This window comes from Taudactylus pleione, unplaced genomic scaffold (assembly GCF_031769625.1).
Source record: "Taudactylus pleione unplaced genomic scaffold, aTauple2 ptg001661l, whole genome shotgun sequence".
In the NCBI taxonomy this organism is placed as follows: domain Eukaryota; kingdom Metazoa; phylum Chordata; class Amphibia; order Anura; family Myobatrachidae; genus Taudactylus; species Taudactylus pleione.
In genome coordinates this window covers 3674458-3699532 of record NW_028286058.1, presented here as the reverse complement: position 1 = coordinate 3699532, position 25075 = coordinate 3674458, and the positions used below count along the sequence as shown (strand labels likewise).

Sequence of the window (25075 nt, the reverse complement as noted above, 5' to 3'; positions counted from 1 at the left end):
AATGTGTATGAGCAGACGGCCATGGCACAGGTTTATTATACAGCGGCCACCAGCTGCCAGCAACAGAGCGGAGGATGCCGCCGAGGGCGGGGACTCCACGGGAGCTCGCCGGAGGGGTAGTGATAGTAAATACCGACATATTCGTTAGTACCACTGGGATACTAAACTAAATGCCATCGGCACTACGTATCATTGATAAATGGCGCCCTATGAAATTGCGATCACTGCTTGCTGTATGAATAAATCAATTTGCATCCAGACATAGGGGCCCTTAGGGGAGCAGCTTTCTCTTACAAGGTTACAGCTCCTGCTGGTCTCCTATGGCTCTAGCTAGAGTCCATGGTGACTACATCTCTACGTAACACCCCGTTCCTTATCATGTTAGATCAGGGATAACTCCGTTCACATTATAACAGACTAGCCACGACTCCTGTCTATGGTGTGATAATGTCCTGTTCCTGTTTTCCCCAGTGAAAATATTCAGCAAAGGAACATTCTGGGGGTAACATAACTTCATTATACAGCGGAAATATGAAAGGCTTCCTATATATTAAATGTATTCATAGTAAAATACATAAATACAGCAGAATAGATGAAATACTGTCTGTGCAATAGGACAGAGATAAAAACACCATTAGAATCATATAATGTGAGTGCATTCATTAAGCAGGCCCCGTGATTAGCATGGCATAATGTATATACTGTACATCACACAGGAAGCTCTTTCCCTTCATTTGGACATATGGAATCCAAGAAACACACTACAGATCCAGACCTCTAACCTCAGCGCTCAGCTCCGAATAGTGAGATTTTTCCCTGGGAAATGAATATCATTATTTTTTTTTAACCCGTTTGCTCTCGAGTGCATAATCCTGTTTCGCTAATTACATTCATGAGACAAAGTGGGATTTTTTGGGATTTGGATCTGGATTCTGCTTTGTGTTTTGGTTTAGGAGTTTTTTTTATTTATTTATAAAAAATAGCTAAAAAGTTTTTTAAAAACAGCTAAAATCAAGTCATTTTTGCAATCAAGAACCAAATTAGGATTTAAAATCTGAATTCCGGACAGCGGGAAGATCAGAACCCACGACTCGGATCTGTCCAAACAGTGTCGGGCTGGGGCATTTAGGGTCCCCCAGGGAATGCGGTGGTAGGGGCCCAAAATGAAGGGGTGTGGCCGGCCACCAGAGGGAATGTGGCCAGCCACAACCATGGAACTTGGTCAAACATTAGAGAGGACATGCGAAGAACAGGGTTCCTTTTATAAAGGTGGGGACAGGGGTGTGTCACGACCACCCACTTGGATTGGCAGAAGGGCTAATTTTGATATAGTTTCCCTAGAAACAAATCAAGCATCCCAGATCATCCATGGGTCCCACTGGGGATTTCCCCTGTACACCTGTGGGCCAGTCCGACCCTGTGTCCAGATCTCCTCAGGAGATCAGAATCACGACTCGGATCTGTTCAGATTCACGAAATTCAGGTGGATTAAGATTCCTGGAGAATCTAAAACACATCTCTAGTTTTAACCCCTGAAATGCTAGAAGATGCCATTATAGCGTTTCTGCATAATTTTCACCCATCACTGCCAAATCAGTAGAGATTTACATACAAAGCAATATTGTAGAAAACATTAATTATTATAATAAAAATACACTGAGGGCCTGATACAGAGTTGAATGTAAATTGCCCGTATGCGGTCCCGCATTGCATGGATGGAAATACATTGCGTCTGTTCGCCTGTTCCAGCCAAGTTTAACCCCCTGGGAATAAAATACGGGGTGCTGTTTCTGCTCTATTAAAGAGTGCGTCATGAGTTCTGCATATGGGCGGTATTACGCTAGTTTTGCGTGCATCCAATTTGTGATTATATCTTCACATCACCCCCATTGTGCCGTATTTGTTATGGGCACTGAGCTAATTCTATGAAACCGCTCCTCTGAACAATTCATTACAAACTTTATTACTAATAATAGTAGACGGAAGCTGTATAAGCTTGAAAATAAATTATAATACTGTTGACAGTCTTGTTGCTGGGTAGTTTAGTTGGTGTAATTTGGTCAGGGGTTTAGTTTGGCCCAATGGAACGCTTGTAGGTGTGGTCTGGATGTTCAGTATATATAGGATGGTTTGCATGGAGTCAGTTAGGATACAGGAACTTTATTAAGAAGGTGCAGAGAACAGAATAATGCTGTTGCCCTCGCCAACCAATTGCATACTAGCTTTCATGTAGAGTCATCCAAGATTGGGAGGAATGACGCTATTTTTGAGTGCTTATAGGGTCTATTTACTAAGCTGTGTTAGGAGATAAAATTAATGGTGATAAGGTGCCAGCCAATCAGCTCCCAGCTGTCATTTTTCAAACATAGCCTGTGACATGGCAGTTAAGAGCTGATTGGCTGGTGCCTTATCAATGTTCACTTTATCTCCTAACTAGGGATGAGCGGGTTCGGTTCCCTGAGAACCGAACCCACCCGAACTTCGGGGATCCGGGGCGATCCGAGCCCAAGCTCGGATCTCCCTGTCTGCCCCGGATCCCTCTCCCGAGGCAAAACCTCGAGATCTGCTGTCGGATCTCGAGGTTTTGCCTCGAGCGGCCATTTAAAAAAAAATGCCTTTGCCTTTAATGGGCAAAGTGCTGATTGGCTGACAGAGCCGTCTGTCACGGCTCTCAGCCAATCAGCATTATGGTGCTCATTTGCATGTAGCACGGACTCGTGAGATCCGTGCTACATGCATCTGTGTGATTGACAGTGACACAGAGCACAGATGGGTCAGTGAGACCCGTCTGTGCTGCTGTGTATTTCAATGACACAGATGCACGCACGGACCAGGAGATCCGTGCTACTTGCATCTGTGTCATTGACACAGAGCACTAACGGGTCCGTGAGACCCGTCTGTGCTGCTGTGGTAAATAAAAAAAAAAAAACCTGTGTAAAAAGAGAAAAAAATGGCGTCCTCCCCCCCAAAAAAAGAGCAACCAGCCCCGGGCATTAGTGACCCAGTGCTGGGTGTGCTTAAATACAGGGGACAAACGACATAGGGGTCCCCTGTACTTAAACACAACCAGCACCGGGCTAGTCAGAACCAGAGCTGGTTGCCAAAATACGGGGGACAAACGACGTAGGGGTCCCCCGTATTCTGCGCAACCAGCTCTGGGCTCTGATCCGGTCCTGGTTCTGGAAATACAGGGGAAAAAAATGAGTAGGGTTCCCCTGTATGTTCCAGAACCAGCACTGGACTTTTTCTAGCGGGGGGCTGATGCCACAGCCAGGGGAGCCCTTTCACCGGGCCCCCCAGCCGCAGCATCAGCCCTGACCGCTAGTCAGCCCAGGCCGGGGATCCCTGGAGAGCTGGGGACCCCCCCAATAAAGGGGTCACCCTCTCCAGGGCACCCCAGGCCCAGGCTGATAGCCCGGGGCTATCCCCGCCACCCCTGGTGGCGGTGGGTGGCGGGTTGATTGTGTGGTGTGGTGTAAATAAAGAATATCAAACATTGTCTTTACAAGTAGAACTGCAAGTCCCAGCAAGCCTGCCCCGCATGCTGGTACTTGGAGAACCACAAGTACCAGCATGCAGGGCATTAAGGGCCCACTAGTACCTGTAGTTCACCTGTAAAAAAATGTTTAAAAAAAACACAGGACACACACACCGTGACAGTATAAGTTTATTAAACATACATACACACACACACACACACACACATGTACACATACTCACCTATGTAACCCTGTAGCATCGGTCCACTTGTCCGGTAAAGTATCCATAGGGGACCTGTGAAAAAAAACATACTCACCATCTCCTATGCGAGGTTCTGTCCTCTTCGTTCCAAAGTAGGCATCCCCGGACTTGGCAAAAAAAAAAAAACGAAAACGCGATCCACGAACTTAGTACCGTTCTATAGAACGGTACTTCCCGAATGAGAGCTTAGCGGCGGGGTATCACCATGGAAACCCCGCTGCTAAGCGTTCATTGGCTGAGAGAGGCCATCTCCCGTCTCTCTCAGCCAATGAACGGCTCCCTCCATTGTAGTCAATGCTGGGAGCCGCAAGGTTATTAAAGTTTACCCTGCGGTTCCCACCATTGACTACAATGGAGGGAGCCGTTCATTGGCTGAGAGACGGGAGATGACCTCTCTCAGCCAATGAACGCTTAGCAGCGGGGTTTCCATGGTGATACCCCGCCGCTAAGCTCTCATTCGGGAAGTACCGTTCTATAGAACGGTACTAAGTTCGTGGATCGCGTTTTCGTTTTTTTTTTTTTGCCAAGTCCGGGGATGCCTACTTTGGAACGAAGAGGACAGAACCTCGCATAGGAGATGGTGAGTATGTTTTTTTTCACAGGTCCCCTAGGGATACTTTACCGGACAAGTGGACCGATGCTACAGGTTACATAGGTGAGTATGTGTACATGTGTGTGTGTGTATGTATGTTTAATAAACTTATACTGTCACGGTGTGTGTGTCCTGTGTTTTTTTAAACATTTTTTTTACAGGTGAACTACAGGTACTAGTGGGCCCTTAATGCCCTGCATGCTGGTACTTGTGGTTCTCCAAGTACCAGCATGCGGGGCAGGCTAGCTGGGACTTGCAGTTCTACTTGTAAAGACAATGTTTGATATTCTTTATTTACACCACACCACACAATCAACCCGCCACCCACCGCCACCAGGGGTGGCGGGGATAGCCCCGGGCTATCAGCCTGGGCCTGGGGTGCCCTGGAGAGGGTGACCCCTTTATTGGGGGGGTCCCCAGCTCTCCAGGGATCCCCGGCCTGGGCTGACTAGCGGTCAGGGTTGATGCTGCGGCTGGGGGGCCCGGTGAAAGGGCTCCCCTGGCTGTGGCATCAGCCCCCCGCTAGAAAAAGTCCAGTGCTGGTTCTGGAACATACAGGGGAACCCTACTCATTTTTTGTCCCCTATATTTCCAGAACCAGGACCGGATCAGAGCCCAGAGCTGGTTGCGCAGAATACAGGGGACCCCTACGTCGTTTGTCCCCCGTATTTTGGCAACCAGCGCTGGTTCTGACTAGCCCGGTGCTGGTTGTGCTTAAGTACAGGGGACCCCTACGTCGTTTGTCCCCTGTATTTAAGCACACCCAGCACTGGGTTACTAATGCCCGGGGCTGGTTGCTCTTTTTTGGGGGGGTGCACGCCATTTTTTTCTTTTTTTACACAGGTTTTTTTTTTTTTTTTTACCACAGCAGCACAGACGGGTCTCACGGACCTGTCATTGCTCTGTGCCAATCACACAGATGCATGTAGCACGGATCTCCCGGGTTCGTGCTACATGCAAATGGGCACCATAACGCTGATTGGCTTCCTGTCTGCCACTGCAGTGCCACTCCTAGATGGGCCACGTGTTTGTGCCGCCCCCTTGTGTCGCTTAGCATAGTCATCCAGCTTCCTCGGTACAACCTTTTGGCCTAAAAACAATATTGTGAGGTGTGAGGTGTTCAGAATAGAGTGGAAATGAGTGGAAATTAATGTTATTGGGGTTATTAATAGCGTAGGAACAAAAAAAGGCCCATTTATGTGATTTTAGCGGGTTTTTTTTATTTTTTAAGAAAAAATCCAGATCCAAAACACAAAACCCAGAACCCAAAACACGGAAGGGTGGTTTTGGCAAAACCAATCCAGATCCAAAACACGAAGAAAGATCCAGATCCAAAACCAAAACACAAAACACGAAAAGTGTCCGGTGCACACCCCTACTCCTAACACAGTTTAGTAAATAGACCCCTAAATCTCTGCACGACCTGACTGAACTTTGCTTACATGAGCACACCTGGTTACACCCCAGTTCTGCTTCTCTAATCACAAGTGGAGATGCGATTGAAATGTGTACGGCTCTGTACAGACTTGCACACACTCAGGACCTGATTCAGACCCGCTCGCGAGCGCTATGCTTTGCTGTCATGCAGCTCCGGCCTAGATGTGAGTCTCTGCTGCTGTACAGAGCTTCAGAGCAGGAACCTGGTTTTCCAAAGTGCTTACAATTAGCCAGGACCGGCGGTGCTAACAAGGAAATAGCGGATGAAAGTCACATGTGAGAGAGCCGAAATGAGTCGCTACCCATGGAGACTTCTTACTAATTGCTTCTCTGTTGTGTCTATCCTGTTCTGATACTAATTATACAACACTTGTCTACCCCATGGCGGTAGACAGTGCCGACTCTAGGAAGTAGAGCACTGCTTGGAGTGTTTCCAATATCTGCTGGGGCCCCTCCATTTACCATTTGTCAGATTTACCAAGCTCCGGAATTCTGAGGTTTGGCCACGGCAGAATATGCGATCTGAAGACAGCATTAGCCACTGTAGACTATTGGCTACACCTTGCAAAATTTACTGGGCTCCCCTGGACACCCTGCGCCCATTGAAGATACGCCCCTGCCGCTAATGTGATCACCTTACTACTAACACATTTAGGCCAGTGGCGGCAATAGCGGCGGTGCAGTGGTGCCTTGCACCGGGGCCCGCTGTGGTGCAGGGGCACATAAGCGCCTGCATGAAACAGCGCCGCTGCACCGCGCCGCCAGTGTCCCCCCGGGCCCCACAGTATTTAAGTGTAGTGCGGACCGCAGTGAGAGCGTCCGCACTACACAGTAACAAACACATTTGTTATAGCAGCCAATGAGAGTCAGATAGACTCTAAATTGGCTGCTACGTCCACGGAGGGAGCCGGGCTGGAGCTCGCTCATGAGCTCCGCTATCCGGCTTCCGCAGTGGGTGATGTGAGAGATGTCATGACGTCTCTCCCATCGTGCAGCGCAGGAGGACAGAGGAGCTGACGGCAGCGGGCGCAGGAGCAGGGATCTAGGTAAGTGTGGGTTTTTTTTGTGTGTGTGTGTGTGTGTTTGTCTTATATATGTAGGGGGGGCCACTACTGGGGGCACTGTACAAGGGGCACTACTGGGGAACTGCATAGGGGGGACCACTACTGGGGGCACTGTATAGGGGGGACCACTACTGGGAGCACTGCATAGGGGGGCCACTACTGGGGGCACTGTATAAGGGGCACTACTGGGGAACTGCATAGGGGGGACCACTACTGGGGGCACTGTATAGGGGGGACCACTACTGGGAGCACTGCATAGGGGGGCCACTACTGGAGGCACTATGAGGCACTACTAGGGGCACTGCATATGGGGGACCACTACTGGGGGCACTGCATAGGGGGACCACTACTGGGGGCATTATATAAAGGGCACTACTGGGGGCACTGCATAGGGGGACCACTACTGGGGGCACTGTATAAGGGGCACTACTGGGGGCACTGCATAGGGGAGACCACTTCTGGAGGCACTGTATAAGGGGCACTACTGGGAGCACTGCATAGGGGGCCCACTACTGGAGGCACTATGAGGCACTACTAGGGGCACTGCATATGGGGGACCACTACTGGGGGCACTGCATAGGGGGACCACTACTGGGGGCATTATATAAAGGGCACTACTGGGGGCACTGCATAGGGGGACCACTACTGGGGGCACTGTATAAGGGGAACTACTGAGAGCACTGCATAGGGGGACCACTTCTGGAGGCACTGTATAAGAGGCACTACTGGGAGCACTACATAGGGGGCCCACTACTGGGGGCACTGTATAAGAGGCACTACTGGGGGCACTGCATAGGGGGACCACTACTGGGGGGCACTGTATAAGGGGACCACTACTGGGGGCACTGTATAAGGGGCACTACTGAGAGCACTGCATAGGGGGCCCACTACTGGGGGCACTATATAAGAGGCACTACTGGGGGCACTGCATATGGGGGACCACTACTGAGGGCACTGTATAAGGGGCACTACTGAGAACACTGCATAGGGGGCCCACTACTGGGGGCACTGTATAAGAGGCACTACTGGGGGCACTGCATATGGGGGACCACTACTGGGGGCATTATATAAGGTGCACTACTGGGGGCACTGCATAGGGGGACCACTACTGGGGGGCACTATATAAGGGGACCACTACTGGGGGCACTGTATAAGGGGCACTACTGAGGGCACTGCATAGGGGGACCACTACTGGGGGCACTGCATAGGGGGGCCCAAAGCATATTCTTGCACCTGTGCCCACCACTCTCTAGTTCTGTCACTGATTTAGGCGATAAATAATTTCTTATTGCCGCGAATAGCGGCGATAAGAAATTACAATTATGGGGTCTAAAACCTGATAATTTATAAATATGCTCCTTAGACTCATCCAATGTTTGTATATTTAGAATACAATGACTTTATTAAGAAGGTGCAGAATGCAGAAAAATGCCCACGGCAACCAAGTGCATACTAGCTTTCATTTAGAGCCATCCAAGAGCAAAACTTTGATTGGTTGCACACTATTAGTAAAGTTTTTAATAATTTGTTCAGAGAAGCGGTTTCATAGACTTAGCTCAGGTCACGTTCCAAATACAGCATAATGGGGGCGATGCAGAGATATAGGGCCTGATTCAGCATTTCACATGTTTCCTGTCCTCGCAAGCCGGCCAGCCTGAGTAAGCCTCACCGCACTCAGCTGTCCGGCGGACCGGTGCCATCCACCTCGTGGCAGTGCTGGTATCGCAAATGCAGCAGAGGGCGTCATACATCTCCTGCTACATCTGCTTATTAGCAAGGACGGAATTGCAAAACTGCCGCCTGCAATTCCGTCCGAAGCTGAATCACTCCCAAGTCAGGAAATGGGTGCACTCAAAAAATAGCGTAATTCCCCCTATATGCAGAGCTCATGATGCACTGTTTAATACAGCAGAAAAAGCACCCCGGAATTTTATTGCCAGAGGTTAAAACGTGCTTCAATGCTGTCACAAAAGCATAGTCTATACCCCAACAATTATTATATTATTATTACAAACTTGTTTTGTTTGTTTCTGATTTTTTTTTTGTATATTTTTTTTAACGGACAAATCCAAAAAGCTGGCGGACGCCGGACAGTCACTACTTTAGATAATCACAAACCGAGCGCGGGATTATAGCAGAAATGTGTATCGATTACACAGATAAAAACCCAAAAACAAAACTAATCATGACATAGTAAGGCAAACTCATAAGATCAGGATATTTGCAGATTAGGATCAATAGGAAACACTCAAACAGCACAAATACAAGAAGCTGGCGGACAGTCACGACTTTAGTATATCACACTCTGAGCGCAGGAATTATAGCAGAAATGGGTGTCGATCAAACAGAAAAAAAGAACAAAGATAAATCTAATCATAATATAGTAAAGTAAAACCATAAAATCAGGATATTTGCAGATTGGCATCAATATGAAACACTCAAACAGCACAAACACAACAAGCTGCAGATGTCACTTACGCAGGCTGTGTGGCAGCGAAGTAGCTTCCATCGTATCTCTTCTTGAGGGCCCCTCTGTTGGAGCCTGAGTTGGGGGACTGTGCAGCGCCGGCCTGGGAGGACCTGGATTTGTGGCGACATGTATGGAAGAGTGAGAAATATTCAGAGTACGAGAAGCAGATCATATCCACACCTTGTGAGGAGAGGCAGGAGAGCCCCACACAGAGAGAGAGGCGGCCAGGGCTGAGTGAGGGGCTGACAGATAAAAGCTCTCGCAGGCTGAACAGAAGCAGATGGTGCAGGCTCTGAAATCAGCTGCTAAGAGCACTTGATTATTTTTGGCCCTGGGAGGAAACGTCAAGGGATTTGAATGACCATATAAGACAACAATGAAGTAAAAAACAGACACACACTCTCTAGGATCTATAGGTCTCAGGGTCCGGGTTCACCTCTAGGAAACCTGACATTGGGGGTTGAGTGCTGCTGGACAGCACTGGAATCACCCCATGCTCTCTTCTGGAGACACCCAGCCAGGGGGCAATGATTACCTGCTTCTCCTGGCTGGGTGTACCTGACAATATGCATGTAAAGAGTATACGGACTTAGGGCTATTTGCGTCCGCTCGCTGGCTAAAAGGGGCCGGCTATTTAAATCATGTGCTCGCATTGAGTCGCGTAAAGCCGCCCACTAAGTAATAGCGAGCGGCCGCACTATGCGCTTGCACCTGTATAAAGACGCCCCTTTGACACTCGCAACACACGTCATCTCCGGCAGTTGTAGGATTAATCAGTAACATCGAGAGCCATCGGAGCTGCTCGCAGCGCTTGTGGTAGCCTTTTCCCACCACAACATTGCGAGCAGTTCAGGCTAAAATACAACGCAGTCATGTGTGTAATTACGCAACTTTGCTAATTATGCACACCCATTAAATGTTGTTCTGACGGTCGGGCACGCCTGCGTTCACACATCCACACCCCCGTTTTCAAGCACCTTCCCGTTACTCAAAATAGCGGCCCGACTGCGGGCAATGGGCGAGCACTTTCCCATCGCAATGACTGGTTCGAAAAATCGCTCAATGCGAGTGAGCGCAGCATAGCTTCTGGGTCTGAATTAGGCCCTTATTCCCAACTCTGCGCAATCCATATCTTCCGACATATCCCCCTTCACCTGGGACCCAATGTTTTACTTCTGGTTTTCCCACTTATTTTCCAAAAACATGCACTTTTTGCTATTAAAGCTATTTGATGACTGAGGGTTCATGCAGGGTTGAGTGCCTACTTATTGTAATAGGCACTACGCAGATTTGTACTACGTTTATGCCTACGTTCGCGTGCAGATTTGGGGGCCTATTTGTCATTAAATAATTGCGTCGTATTCTGAGATATCTGCAACTTTTTGCGTCTCACCATTGAAACTTGCATCAGCCCCATGCTAGGTGCATAGAATACTTACCTACTCTCCCAGAAACCCACGCAACCCCGGAAGAGTAGGCACTTTTCCTGCATCCCACCCACTTCCTAGTGAAGTGGGCAGAATGGAGAACATTTTTCCCAGGGGGCTCAGCAGTGCAAGAGTAGGGGGCGGAGCCTAATGACGCAATTCTTTTAGAATCACATCATTTGGCTCCGTCCCTTTAAATATGTGGGATTCAGTGGATTTTAACCATGAAGGGGTGGGACCTAGTGCCACGTATGGTCTGGTCCTGCCCGCATCGCCGTCCACCTGCATCTCCTCTTTGGGCACCTCCCGGAGAGGAAAATAAGAAGGTACGCAAGTATGGTGCATATTGTCCATTAGAGTATAGCCTCCAGAGTGAACGATGATGGGCCTGGTTCCCAACCACTTCTGCAACACTCCCACAACACGTCCATACAATGGACCATCTCTGTCTCTCCGCTTAGTCACCGCCCAGGAACGCCCAAAACATTTTCAATACATTTCTGAGACCACAACTGGGACTAGGAATTGCCATCGCTTTGATGTCCATCGATGTTTCCCATCGATTGGCCCATCGATGATTGCCCTCGATGGCACAAATACCATCTATGGTGAACCATCAATGGTTTGCACCCCCTCGATGGTCACCTCTGCTGCGGTCACGGCGGGCTGCGGGCCAATCAAAAATGGGGGGGCAGGACGTAGCGGCTGCTGGGGAGTGGGGCTAAGCTCCGTCCTGCCACAACTAAAAAAACATCAGCTCTCACTCATCCATCGACGGCAATTTACTTGCAGCTTTTCCTTTGCGTGTATGTAAAGTAATTACCGTACAGCCATGCAGTCTGCATCTTTCACATGTACATGCAATCCTGCAGGGTGCTGCCTAGTTATCCAGTCTTCATTCCATTGTATGACAATAAGACAAGATTAATGTGTGAAAGGCACCGTTGACCACAATGTTGGGCAGATCTGTATGTTTAGTGCAAATGTATGAAGTCATTGTAAGAGAACAGGGGACAAAGAGCGGGGTTCATCCTCGGCTGGCCCCAGTGGTGCATTAGACTCTGTTATCAGAATAAAGTACATGAGTATAATGTATGCGCTGCCTGTGACAGAGGGTGGGGGGTGTTGGTTGGCAAATGCAAAAAAACATTGTCCAATAAAAGAATCGGGGGGTGGGTTGAGGGGAAAGGTCTACAGCGACAAAGAGATCTGCATCCTGCATATGAAGCAGACCCCCCTTCCCCCGATCACTAATTGCCAGCACTGAATATCCTTCTGTCATGTTGGACCTGGAATTTGAAATGTAGAAAGTGGCACATTAATGAGGAACCTACACTTAGACGATTCCACCTTGTACTCTGTATTACCAACAACAGATAACTCACATGTGTGCATTAGATGTCACTGTATACACACAACAATCGTGCCGTCCAGCTATCCAGAGAGCAAAGAAACTATCCTGTCCAGAATGAGGTGCAGCATTTACAATGCCGACACCAGAATGCTTACACTTATGATGCCAACACAGCACTGAGGTTGTGGGTTTGATTACCACCACGGCCCTAACTGTGTGGCGTTTGTATATTCTCCCTGTGCTTGCATGGGTTTTCTCTGGGTAGTCCGGTTTCCTCCCACACTCCAAAAATATACTGCTAGGTTAATTGGCTCCCAACAAAAATTAACCCTCGTGTGTATGTGTGTGAGCATGTGATGGGGAATATAGATTGTAAGCTCCACCGGGGCAGGGACTGATGTGAATAGCTGAATATTCTCTGTAAAGCGCTGCGGAATATGTGTGCGCTATATAAATAACTGGTAATAATAATAATAATAATAATGTTTACAATGTCGACATTCTGCAGGGACCAGAAGGTTAGGTTAGGCTGCGGCAGTGGAGGGTTAGGGTTAGGCTGCGGCAGTGGAGGGTTAGGGTTAGGCACTCTAGGGAGGGTTAGGCTATGGGAGGAGCGCTATGGAGGAACGCTATGGAGGAACGCTATGGGAGGAACGCCCAAAACTGGCACTCTGGGTTAGGGTTAGGAACAAGGGGGGGTAGGGTTAGGCTATGGGAGGGCAGGTTAGGGATAGGCTGCGGTAGTGGAGGGTTAAGTTTAGGCTGCGGGAGGGTTTGGGTTAGACATTCTGGGGAGGGTTAGGGTTAGGCTATGGGGGGCAGGTTAGGGTTAGGCACAAGGGGGAGGGTTAGGCTGCGGGAGGGGAGGGTTAGTGTTAGGCACTAGGGGGAGGTATACAGTAGGTTTAAGCCACGGGAGAAGAGGGTTAGGGTTAGGCACTATGGAGAGGGTTAGGCTATGGGAGGACAGGTTAGGGATAGGCACTAGAGGGAGGGTTAGGGTTAGGCACTATGGAGAGGGTTAGGCTATGGGAGGACAGGTTAGGGATAGGCACTAGGGGGAGGGTTAGGGTTAGGCACTAGGGGGAGGTATACAGTAGGTTTAGGCTACGGGAAAAGGTTAGGGATATGCAGCGGCAGTGGAGGGTTAAGTTTAGGCTGCGGGAGGGTTAGGGTTAGGCTATGGGGGGGCAGGTTAGGGTTAGGCACAAGGGGGAGGGTTAGTGTTAGGCACTAGGGGGAGGTATACAGTTGGTTTAGGCTATGGGAAAAGAGGGTTAGGGTTAGGCACTATGGGGAGGGTTAGGCTATGGGAGGACAGGTTAGGGATAGGCACTAGGGGGAGGGTTAGGCTATGGGGGGGCAGGTTAGGGTTAGGCACAAGGGGGAGGGTTAGGGTTAGGCACTAGGGGGAGGGTTAGGCTGTGGGAGAGGAGGGTTAGTGTTAGGCACTAGGGGGAGGTATACAGTAGGTTTAGGCTACGGGAAAAGAGGGTTAGGGTTAGGCACTATGGGGAGGGTTAGTCTATGGGAGGGCAGGTTAGGGATTGGCACTAGGGGGAGGGTTAGGCTGCGGGAGGGTAGGGTTAGTGTTAGGCACCTGGGGAAGTATACAGTAGGTTTAAGCTACGGGAGAAGAGGGTTAGGCTATGGGAGGGCAGATTAGGGATAGGCACTATGGGGAGGGTTAGGCTATGGGAGGGCAGGTTAGGGATAGGCACTAGGGGGAGGGTTAGGGATAGGCACTAGAGGGAGGGTTAGGCTGTGGGAGAGGAGGGTTAGTGTTAGGCACTAGGGTGAGGTATACAGTAGGTTTAGGCTACGGGAAAAGAGGGTTAGGGTTAAGCACTATGGGGAGGGTTAGGCTATGGGAAGGCAGGTTAGGGATAGGCACCAGGGGGAGGGTTAGGCTGTGGGAGGGGAGGGTTAGTGTTAGGCACTAGGGGGAGGTATACAGTAGGTTTAGGCTACGGGAAAAGAGGGTTAGGCACTATGAGGAGGGTTAGGCTATGGGAGGACAGGTTAGGGATAGGCACCAGGGGGAGGGTTAGGGATAGGCACTAGAGGGAGGGTTAGGCTGTGGGAGAGGAGGGTTAGTGTTAGGCACTAGGGGGAGGTATACAGTAGGTTTAGGCTACGGGAAAAGAGGGTTAGGGTTAAGCACTATGGGGAGGGTTAGGCTATGGGAAGGCAGGTTAGGGATAGGCACCAGGGGGAGGGTTAGGCTGTGGGAGGGGAGGGTTAGTGTTAGGCACTAGGGGGAGGTATACAGTAGGTTTAGGCTACGGGAAAAGAGGGTTAGGCACTATGGGGAGGGTTAGGCTATGGAAGGACAGGTTAGGGATAGGCACTAGGGGGAGGGTTAGGGTTAGGCTATGGGGGGGCAGGTTAGGGTTAGGCACAAGAGGGAGTGTTAGGGTTAGGCACTAGGGGGAGGGTTAGGCTGTGGGAGAGGAGGGTTAGTGTTAGGCACTAGGGGGAGGTATACAGTAGGTTTAGGCTACGGGAAAAGAGGGTTAGGGTTAGGCACTATGGGAAGGGTTAGGCTATGGGAGGGCAGGTTAGGGATAGGCAATAGTGGGAGGGTTAGGCTGCGGGAGGGGAGGGTTAGTGTTAGGCTCCTGGGGAAGTATACAGTAGGTTTAGGATACGGGAGAAGAGGGTTAGGGTTAGGCACTAGGGGGAGGGTTAGGCTATGGGAGGGCAGGTTAGGGATAGGCACTAGGGGGAGGGTTAGGCTGCGGGAGGGGAGGGATAGTGTTAGGCACTAGGGGGAGGTATACAGTAGGTTTAGGCTACGGGAGAAAAGGGTTAGGGTTAGGCACTATGGGGAGGGTAAGGCTATGGGGGACAGGTTAGGGATAGGCACCAGGGGGAGGGTTAGGCTGCGGGAGGGGAGGGTTAGTGTTAGGCACTAGGGGGAGGTATACAGTAGGTTTACGCTACGGGAAAAGAGGGTTAGGCACTATGATGAGGGTTAGGCTATGGGAGGACAGGTTAGGGATAGGCACTAGGGGGAGGGTTAGGCTGCGGGAGGGGAGGGTTAGTGTTAGGCACTAGGGGGAGGTATACAGTAGGTTTAGGATACGGGAGAAGAGGGTTAGGGTTAGGCACTATGGGGAGGGTTAGTCTATGGGAGGGCAGGCTAGGGATGGGCACTAGGGGGAGGGTTAGGCTGCGGGAGGGTAGGGTTAGTGTTAGGCACTAGGGGGAGGTATACAGTAGGTTTAGGCTACAGGAAAAGAGGGTTAGGCACTATGGGGAGGGTTAGGCTATGGGAGGGTAGGTTAGGGATAGGCACTAGGGGGAGGGTTAGGCTGCGGGAGGGGAGGGTTAGTGTTAGGCACTAGGGGGAGGTATACAGTAGGTTTAGGCTACAGGAAAAGAGGGTTAGGCACTATGGGGAGGGTTAGGCTATGGGAGGGCAGGTTAGGGATGGGCACTGGGGTAAGGGTTAGGGATATACTCATAGCCAGAAGTGACGCATGATGAGCAGAAAGTCATCACCACTGTAACCTGGATAACTCAGAGCTAAACAATGCCAAATTGCTATTTATCCAGAAAAAACACAAATAAATAATAAATAGGCCCCTCTGTGCGTTGATGGGTGTCTGCTTTGGATGCTGACTGTTCAAACCAAAGTTTCATCTACTCTCGCCAAGCCAGACAGCAGGTGCGTGATCTTTTTGTATACAGGGTTGCAGCACTGTCTCAGGGTGCAAATTGGGTGTATTTTTACATCTGTAATTATTGTGGTGGTAACTGGAAATGTAATGCGAGTGTCCTAAGCGCAGCTGTGCTTACTGGGAAATAATGTAAGTAAGAGGTTTAAATGGAGGAACATGAAACATTCATGAGACAGACCCTTAATTGGGACCATTCCTCCCATGAGATGAGCTGATAGCTTCATCCCAAGCAGCACTCTCCAAGGCAGAAGAATCAGGGCTCTCACCTGGCTCCGTCCTAACATGTGTCTCCCCAACACCCCCCATGCTCCAGCCGCTGACTGCTCGGTAATAACTATAGCTGCATACACACGGGACGATCTGTAGCACCAACGACATGAAAGATATCTCTCAGTGAGTTATCCTGCCACATCTCTGACCAGGCAAAGTTGACAATATCATCCAGATTGGCCTGCATGTAAGGACGATCATAGATATCGTTATGGTTCATGCGGGAACGCGCATCGTTGGTCATTCACTGAATAAAAAAGACCGATATGAATAATATATCGTTGAACTATATCATTATCGTTCATATCGTAACGATATATCTGTCCGTGTGTACGCACCTTAATTGCAGAAGGAACGTCGTGTGACATAGATCCCTGTTCTGCTCCCTCCAATGCCTGTAGTGCCGTGAATGAGCGCGTGAGAGAAGAAGGGACAGGAAACAACTGACCCGATTCTGAGTGGGAGGCAGAGGCGCATGCAGTAGCATCTATAGGCGGTCGCCTGCCTGCGACTTTATGCAAATGCCACTACAAACTCCTTTACTTGTGTACATCCATGCGGCCAAATGTGGACTGAGGTGCACTGTCAGCGTCCGCACAAACTATAATACCGATTGGTGCGTCCTAATACACCACCATCGGTCACACCATCAAAACTTGTATCAGCTCCATAGCAGGTAAAGTTCTCCATCTGACTATGCACATGCCCTGTTGCAAAAAATCGATCAACTACTTTGGCACTGCATGATGACAGCCACTGTACTTATTGTTACATACAGGTGTGGTACAAAATGTCAACATTAAGAATTTTGGATGTTATGGCGACATGTGAAATGTCAACATTCACAGTAACCCTAACCTCACCCCGGGGGAGCCTAACCCTCCCTCCCCCTAGCCTAATCCTAACCTCCCGGGGGGGTGCCTAACCCTGTCCCCCCGGGAGCCCCTAACCCTCCCCCCCGTGGCTGTCCGCGCCCGGCATCACTTCGATTGGGATGCCGGGCGCTGGTCTACATTTAGACACCTGTCATTTTTTAACCCTCGCCAGGATTAAGTAGTTGGGAAGCCGGCTGTCTGCATTGCGACGGCCGGCTTCCTGAACGTATACCATACTACTTAACCTTGTAGGACCTTGTATTGGGTTTACTGATTTGCACTATGGAAGCTTGTCATATGTGTTTTCCCCCAACTATGGAGTGACCCAAAGATATCCAGAGCTACGTTGTATTTTGCAACCACCACGGTGAAAATTGTGTTCAACGCCTATCACCCACCGGTAAATGGTGAGTGCACTTATTTTTCTTAAAAAATAAAACTTTTTTTGACGGTATTATACGATATTGCCATTCTGTTTTTTTACATATCTCTGAATACATCGAAGACACCATCAAACAAATTTATAGGACAGATCATAGAAAGCGCTGGAACCACCCTGTATTTCCCTAAGACTAACATGAGTTGTCAAGGGATCGGTATAATTGACCGCCGGACCTGTGTTTGGTAGTTCAAATCCCGACGCCTGAAGGCCAGCAGCAAGTGAAGATCCCAACAGTAAACTAAGTATACCTAACCCTCTTCTCCCCCTAACCTTCCCTCAGAAGTGCCTAACCCTACCCCCCCCATAAGTGCCTAAACCTAACCCCCCCATCCCCGCAGCCTAAGCCTAACCCTCCCGGGGGGTACCTAACCCTAACCTCCCCCACGGGGGTGCCTAACCCTAACCCCCCCTTCTGCTAGCCTAACCCTAACTCTCCCAGGGGGATGCCTATCCCTAAGTCCCCCTGGGGAGCCCCTAATTTAACCGTCCCCCCCACGCGGCTGTCCGTGCCTGCCGCCCGGCTTACCTTCATTCGGTAAGCCCGGGCGTCGGGCTCCCAGCGTAGAGATAATGATAGGCGTCGGGATTTTGACGCCTATCAATAGTCCCCTGTCGGGATTGCAGTTGCACAGTCGGGAAGCCGGCGGTCGGCATTTCGACCGTCTGTTTTCTGACTGCATACCGTTGTCAACAATGTGCCCGTTGACACCTTCACAATGTCGACCAGCGGAGGCTCCAGAGGTGGAGCTGCAGCACAGCAAAAGATTCAAAAAGGGGAGCTAAACCCAGGGCCGCCCCAAGCCAAAGTTTTTTGGTAAGCGGGAATAGATTTTGGCACCCCTCAGTGGACCTTCATCCTAGCTCACTCATCCCCCCCCATGGAGCCCCTAACAGCCCAGCACCCCTCATCACAGCCACTCACAGCACCCCTCACCACAGCCCCAGTCATCACAACCCCCCTCATCACAGCCCCTCCATCACAGCCCCTCATATCCCCTCTTCACAGCCCCTCATATCACCTCTTCACAGCCCCTCATATCCCCTCTTCACAGCCCCTCATATCCTCTCTTCACAGCCCCTCAACATAGCCCCTCTCACTCCCCCTCATCACAGTCACCTCTATCACAGCCCCTCCATCACAGGCCCTCATATCCCCTCTTCACAGCCCCTCATATCACCCTCATCACAGCCCGTCATATCCCCTCCTCAGAGACCCTCAACATAGCCCACCTCACCCCCCTCATCACAGTCACTTCCATCACAGCCACTCCATCACAGCTCCTCATATCCCCTCTTCATTCACAGCCCCTCAATATAGCCCCTCTCACTCCCCCTCATCAGTCACCTCCATCACAGTCATCTCCATTAGAGCCCCCCTCCATCACAGCCCCTCCATCACAGCACCCCTCCATCACAGCACCCCTCCATCACAGCACCCCTCCATCACAGCCCCTTACTCAGACTTACCTGCTGGCTCCAACAGCGGCAGCAGAGGACTGAAGGTGGGGAACAGGTCTGGCTGGCAGTGAAGTCAGCAGGTGCCCTCCTGAGCAGTCACAGTGACACAATCTGCCCGGAGGCATATGACCCGTCACCCAGCCCGGCCCCCTCCCGCGTAGTTCTCAGTGCAGCCAGCACTGCTCGGATCGGATTACCAAAGAGAGGATCCGCGGCCAGCTGCTGGCCGCAGATCATCACTTTGGTAATCCGATCGCTTCATCGCTCTATAGATGAGAGGGGAGGAGAGCGGTCCCTCCTCCCCCTCCAGCAGGGACTCGAGCCTCTGGACAGGTGATTGCCGTGGCGCCCTCCACAGTCTGGCACTCTACGTGGGTGCGTACCCTTCGTATAGGTCATGTTGGCCCTGGCTACACCAACTGCCAGTGACTCCCAGCCATCTATGTTTGGCTGCGTTTGGAGTGGCAGTTGGTGTGGCTCCCCTATTTGAATTTTAAACTGTGCTGCATCCCCACCTCTGGAACCGCCACTGATGTCGACATTATGTCAATATACAGTATGTCCATATTGACATTCCGAATGTCGACATTATGACTACATACCCTAATATAGAAACTTACGCCTACGTGTTTTAAAGAATTAGTATAGTGAAAAAAAACAGTAAAAGGAACAAACTTATAAACAGTGTATCCTTACATAAGCCTACAGGAAGAGGAGTTCCTCTTATATTTACAATATATACTTGTATTAAGCAGAATTTTTGATTTTACTTTATTTTTTCTGGCTTCATGTGAAATCAAATATCAGACACGGATTCCATGAAACAGTGCCCCCAAGTGGTGAGATTATCATGAAAACTGTTTGGTAAGGTTATTATCAATATAAAACAGTGGTTCTCAAACTCTGTCCTCAGGACCCCCACACAGGTCACGTTTTCCAGGTCACCCAGCAGGTGCACAGGTGTACTCATTACTCAAGTACATTTTGAAAGATCCACAGGTGAAGCTAATTATTTCACTTGTGATTGTGAGGAGACCTGGAAAACATGCACTGTGCGGGGGTCCTGAGGACCGAGTTTGAGAACCTGTGTTATAAAAAGTTTCCATTAAAACACCTCTCAGACAGCATTATAGCTTTGTATAGAAGAGAGTTGCAAATCACAAACAAGTACCGTTTCTGCCTAATATCCATGTAAAGGTTTGTACGATCAGTTATACCATGCTTCAGATGGAGTCGTGAATGCTGCTTCCTGTAAGTATTTATTTTGGTATGCTAGTGTGCATGTTTTCTCCGTTACATAACAAACAGACTTTTGATTACTAAGGAGTTTTCTTTTGGGAATCTTCTACATAGCACGCCCATTGTTTGTGCGAGTATCTGACTTATAATGGGATTATTAGTCAGATTCCTAGAGATAGACGCTCTCATATCGCACACGATGGCAAGATTGCAGAAAGTTACAATGAATAATGCAGATTTATACTCTAAATATGTAGCTTTATTTTACTTCCCCATCAAGTATGCTAATTAATGGTCATTTATAAATCATCCTGGAAGGCTGATATCATAACAGTGTTATAGAGTTCCATCTGCCGGATGTGATGGACTGTATTCAGCACACTCCAGGGCTGCAAGGAAAATTACTGCAGAGTAATTATATCTAAATCCCATTAAGCTCTTTGCTGTGTCACTGTTGGCGATGGTCCTAGCGTTATCCAGTCTTTGGTTTTGTTTCATTACGAATGAGCCCCAGGAAAAATATCTGGGTCCAGCGACTGAGTGTTACTGAGTCCTAGTGCCGTTGGATGTGAGCGTTAACAAGGTTCATGCGCTTTGTTTCATATATAGTTATATTATACACATTTCTTACTTTCTTTTATTACATATGACATAAAAGGTGGGGAGCAGGAACAAAGACCTTTTACAGAGATCATTCACATTCCGGCTTGCGGGCATCTAACCGGTTTATAATGATCTTATTGGCTACTGGTTGCAACGTCTCTCATTTGAAACCAGTCAACAATAATATAAATACAAACTGCACATACTGTACTGTAAGGTGCCATTAGGCATAGTGTGCAAAGCTGAAAGATTTGGCTGTATGGCCCTCAGGTTGGACGGCTGGATCCATGAGGGCACCATTGGTGAGGTTGGGTGCATACATGTCCAGGTGAGATCATAATACTTATTGGGGTCAATCCACTTAGGAGTGGAGGGCAAATAGCTGTTGGAACGGCAAAGAAATGCCGGCAACAGCACAGCAATTCACCCCACTCGCGGCCCGATCTCCCCCGGACTCACACATTTTTGCCTGTAGCCTTATGGGACTGCGAACGGAAATGTGCGAGACCGGAGGTATCGTAATTGCGACATACAGCTGCATTTACTCACGGTGGCAAGAACATCGCTCCTAACTGGACTGACCCCTTTGTCTGTCCTGACAGACAGCTGTTGGCTCACCATCAGTGGCTGATTTATATGCTGTGCGGCCTCTATGTGGGCCCCACCTCTCTCACAGCGGCGCAGAAACAAGGTATATATAATGTCACGGCACCTGAGTCTACTGCACATGCGCAGGTCTCTTGGAACATGGCACCCCCGCCATGTTCCCGGTGATTTCTATACTGCACATGCGCAAATCTTCATGAAAATGGCGGACTTACCATTTCGTAGGGTGATTTCTACAGTGTTGGATTCTAGAGAGGTAAATATAATGTATGAGTGCAGGCAATGTGCGCTCCCCTGGACCCTGAGGTCCATGTGTACCGCATTCCCCGCACCTATTAACCTACTATAGATTCGCCCGTGGTTCTCGACATAATGGATATAAAGTAGATACTGGACATAAATCTACTGCTGGGACTTCCAGAATGATCTTTTAAGTCTCAATTTTCTTTTATATACCGTGTGTGTGTATGTGTATGTATGTATGTATATATATATATAACCCTGTATAAACTTTGTATAAACACAGGTACACTTATACTTTGCTAATTGTTTTCTACTTTGCACAATGGGGCACATTTATCATTAATTATTTTTTGGTGGGTGACCTAACCGCAAATATTTAGTATCACCCCCATGTATAAAGGAGGGACTGCAGCAGATGTCTCCGATACCTGCTGTGATCCCTCCATTCCCGCCGGCAGCCGCATCCCCCCTTAGGTTTCTATGGGGGGATGTGATGCTGAGATTTACCAACTTTCGGAATTCAAAGCATTCCAGAGATTGTCCCCCGCAGGTAACGCCATCTGAAGATGACATTAGCCTGTTGTAGCCTATGGGTTACACTTCACATAATTAGCCGGTAGAGTGTTAGACCGGAATCCTCCCCGGCAATGGCGGCCGTGCATGTGCAGTAGCCCTGGCGGCACTCCACTCACATCACAGGGACGGCTCCTTTCGGAGCCCCCTGTCCCTGCAGGCGCCGGAGGATACTTTCCGGCGCTATGATCGCATCTTGCAATGTAATCATGGGCAGTAATGTCATGCCCAGACTGCTTTGTAAATGCCACCATTAATAAATGGGCGCCCGTGTGTTACTGCAGCCTGCCCTCACAATAAGGAGAAGTTGGTATAAAAGTTTCACCATTTACACTGTACTTCCCTGGTGTGAATATGCGCATCAGCATAGCAGTGGTTAACACTATCCTAGCGATCTCAGTCACCTGGTGCTGGTGCGAGGTGGCCGGTGAGACGGTCTCTGCGCCCAGCTGGCAGCAGCTGTTGAATCTGCGTTGAGGTTGGGGGCTAGCTTCTGATGGCTGTGGGCAGTTGGTTGGCCGATGCTATTCTCAGAGAGACTTTGTTCAATGGCCATCTGTATCAGTTCTTCCTCACTCAGGCTGCTGTACAGACTGTACTCCTCCGAGCCCAGCGTGCGCTGGGGCTCCTGTGAGCCGGAGACCTCCGTCGCCATCTTTGCTGCTTTGTGCTATGGGAGAGAGAGAAAAGTATTTCATTAAAAGTGAATAAAGAAACTTCTGCTCAGACATGGGAGAAATGTAAAAATAATAATTTCCAGGCTGATTTTGCTGAGATGCATCCAGGTACATATACAGTACACAGAACTACAGGAAATGGTTATTTTAGATATAAAATGTTTCTGTAAATCTGGAAGTCCCTGGAAATGACAGGTAAAAGCTGATTCAGACCCGTTCGCTATCTGCGTACGCTATCTGGATGCGTATGCAAATTTGTCAAAGTGAGGCCACGGGAAGCGATCACTCGACAAGGCATAAGCACGCCCACCATGTCTTAGCGAGCGGCCACTTTGTGTATGCGTATGATCAATCGCACAGGCAGAGCCGCCCACCAGCAACATGTCATCTCCAGGAAGTGTATTAAAACATTGGTACATCGAGCACCATCAGATGTGAACGCAGTGCTTGAGGTTGCTTTACCCTACCACAGGGTTGCCTACCTTTAATATTCTGTTTCCGGGAGAAGCCCGGGTAAGAGAAGCAGCAGGGGGCCGACAGGGGCGCGATTGGGCACAATTTACATAGGGGGCGGGGCCAAATGCTGTGATTCATGCAGAATCACAGCTTAAGCCCCGCCCCCTTCGCGATTGCCGCGGGTATTCTCCTAATTCTGCCCACTTCACTAGGAAGTGGGCAGAATGCGGGAGAAATGCCTACCCTTCCGGGGGTGCGGGGGGTTACCCGAAAAATCGGGAGCCTCCCGCGAAAACCGGGAGGGTAGGCATGTATGCCCTACCACAAGCATTGCGAGGAAATCGGTGTAAAAAAAAAGGCAAGTGACGTGTACTATGATGCTGCCTGTTAATTATGCACGCCGCTAAAACGGTGTTGAAACTCTCTGGCACGCCTGCGTTCGCTTCTCCAACCACCCGTTATTAGTGTCCTGCCCCTGTTACCACCCACAAAAGGCCTCTCCTGTCACTGCAGTGAGTAGTTCGGGCACGTGCAGAACATCGGCCCGCTTGCCAGCGCACGCATATAGTGAACGGGTCTGAATCAGGCCCTATGTTTTCAGCTAAGAGAAAAGCATCATTCCCACTCACAAAAAAAACAAAACACACAACTAAGGGATCTATTATCATATAGCAGCAATAGAATCTAGCTGCTATGCTGCAGTGTATCACTAAGGGGCAATGGGGTGCATTTATCATTAACTATTTGCAGCATATATTCCAAAAAACACCCGTTTTCGGGATATATCTGCAAAAAATGAGTATCCCTGCAATGTATTATGGAGGGACCGCAGAAAGTATCCCCGATATCTGCTACTGTCCCTCCATATGCAACAGCAGTCGCAGCCCCCATAGGTTTCAATGGGGGATGCACAGGGGCGCCAAGAGGGGGGGGTGAGCAGGTATTAATTACCTCAGCCCGGGCTTGCTGGAAAGTCGGAGCCAGGATGATGCGATTCAACACGAATCCCTTCAACGGCCGTCTGTGCCTCAAACCCAGGAGACTTGCCCACCTTTCCGGGTGGCTGGGAGCACCACCCGATTTTCATGCGTGATTGAGCGCACGGTATCAGAAATGTATGGGAACTGTGCTGGAACTTCCTGGGTGGTGACTGGGAGGTGGCTATTCAGATGCAGGAAAATCGTCCATCCTATTGTCACATGCGTGACGCTGAATTGGTGGCGTACACAGACACATAGTCACTCACAATGGACTGGAGGTCATAGTAAGATGATTCTGCACCTAACATAGGGCTGATGCAAGTTTCAATGATGTGACCGATGGCGGAATCTAAAGATGCAACATGCAGGATTACAGCGTCTAATTACTTTTAAAGTGGGCATCTCAGTTCTTGCACAGTTAGACGCACGGATGTACACCAGGGGATGGGCTGATAGTAGCATTAGCCTATAGTATTGGCTTAAGAGTTTGCAGCAGTGAGCGACTCGCGGTGCACCACCATTGGGTCTGTGCACCACCAATGGGTCTACAAAGTGTGCTGGGTACACAGCAAAAATAGCTTTGATTTTGCATCTAGACAGCCAAACTAGCGCATTTCAAGATCTAGGCTTACTGTCTGCTCTCCGGGAACGCGACCAAGTGCGTCTAGACATGGTGGATAATTTTGAAAGACTGCACTGTGCAAAACTGTGACGATCATAGCAAAATTCCAACCTCTTACACCTCCTAGCACTTTAGATCCACCCTGAATTCAACTTTTCCATCTCTCTCCTAAAATACTGCTTGATTTACTCTCATTCCAGCACCTAGAAATGTGCCCTCTACACCCCTCATTTCAATAATCTGCCTGAATAAATCTTATT

General features: G+C 49.4%; 1 protein-coding gene across 1 annotated transcript in view; it reads right to left on the bottom strand.

The window, feature by feature from the left end:
- ASB2 (ankyrin repeat and SOCS box containing 2) overlaps positions 1–25075 on the bottom strand; it is a 75817-nt gene that overhangs the window by 37759 nt on the left and 12983 nt on the right. Inside the window, 2 exon segments of the mRNA XM_088464343.1 lie at positions 9313–9414; positions 22485–22750. Of these exon segments, the coding sequence (XP_088320469.1) occupies positions 9313–9414; positions 22485–22735 (353 nt within the window). The 5' untranslated portion in view covers positions 22736–22750.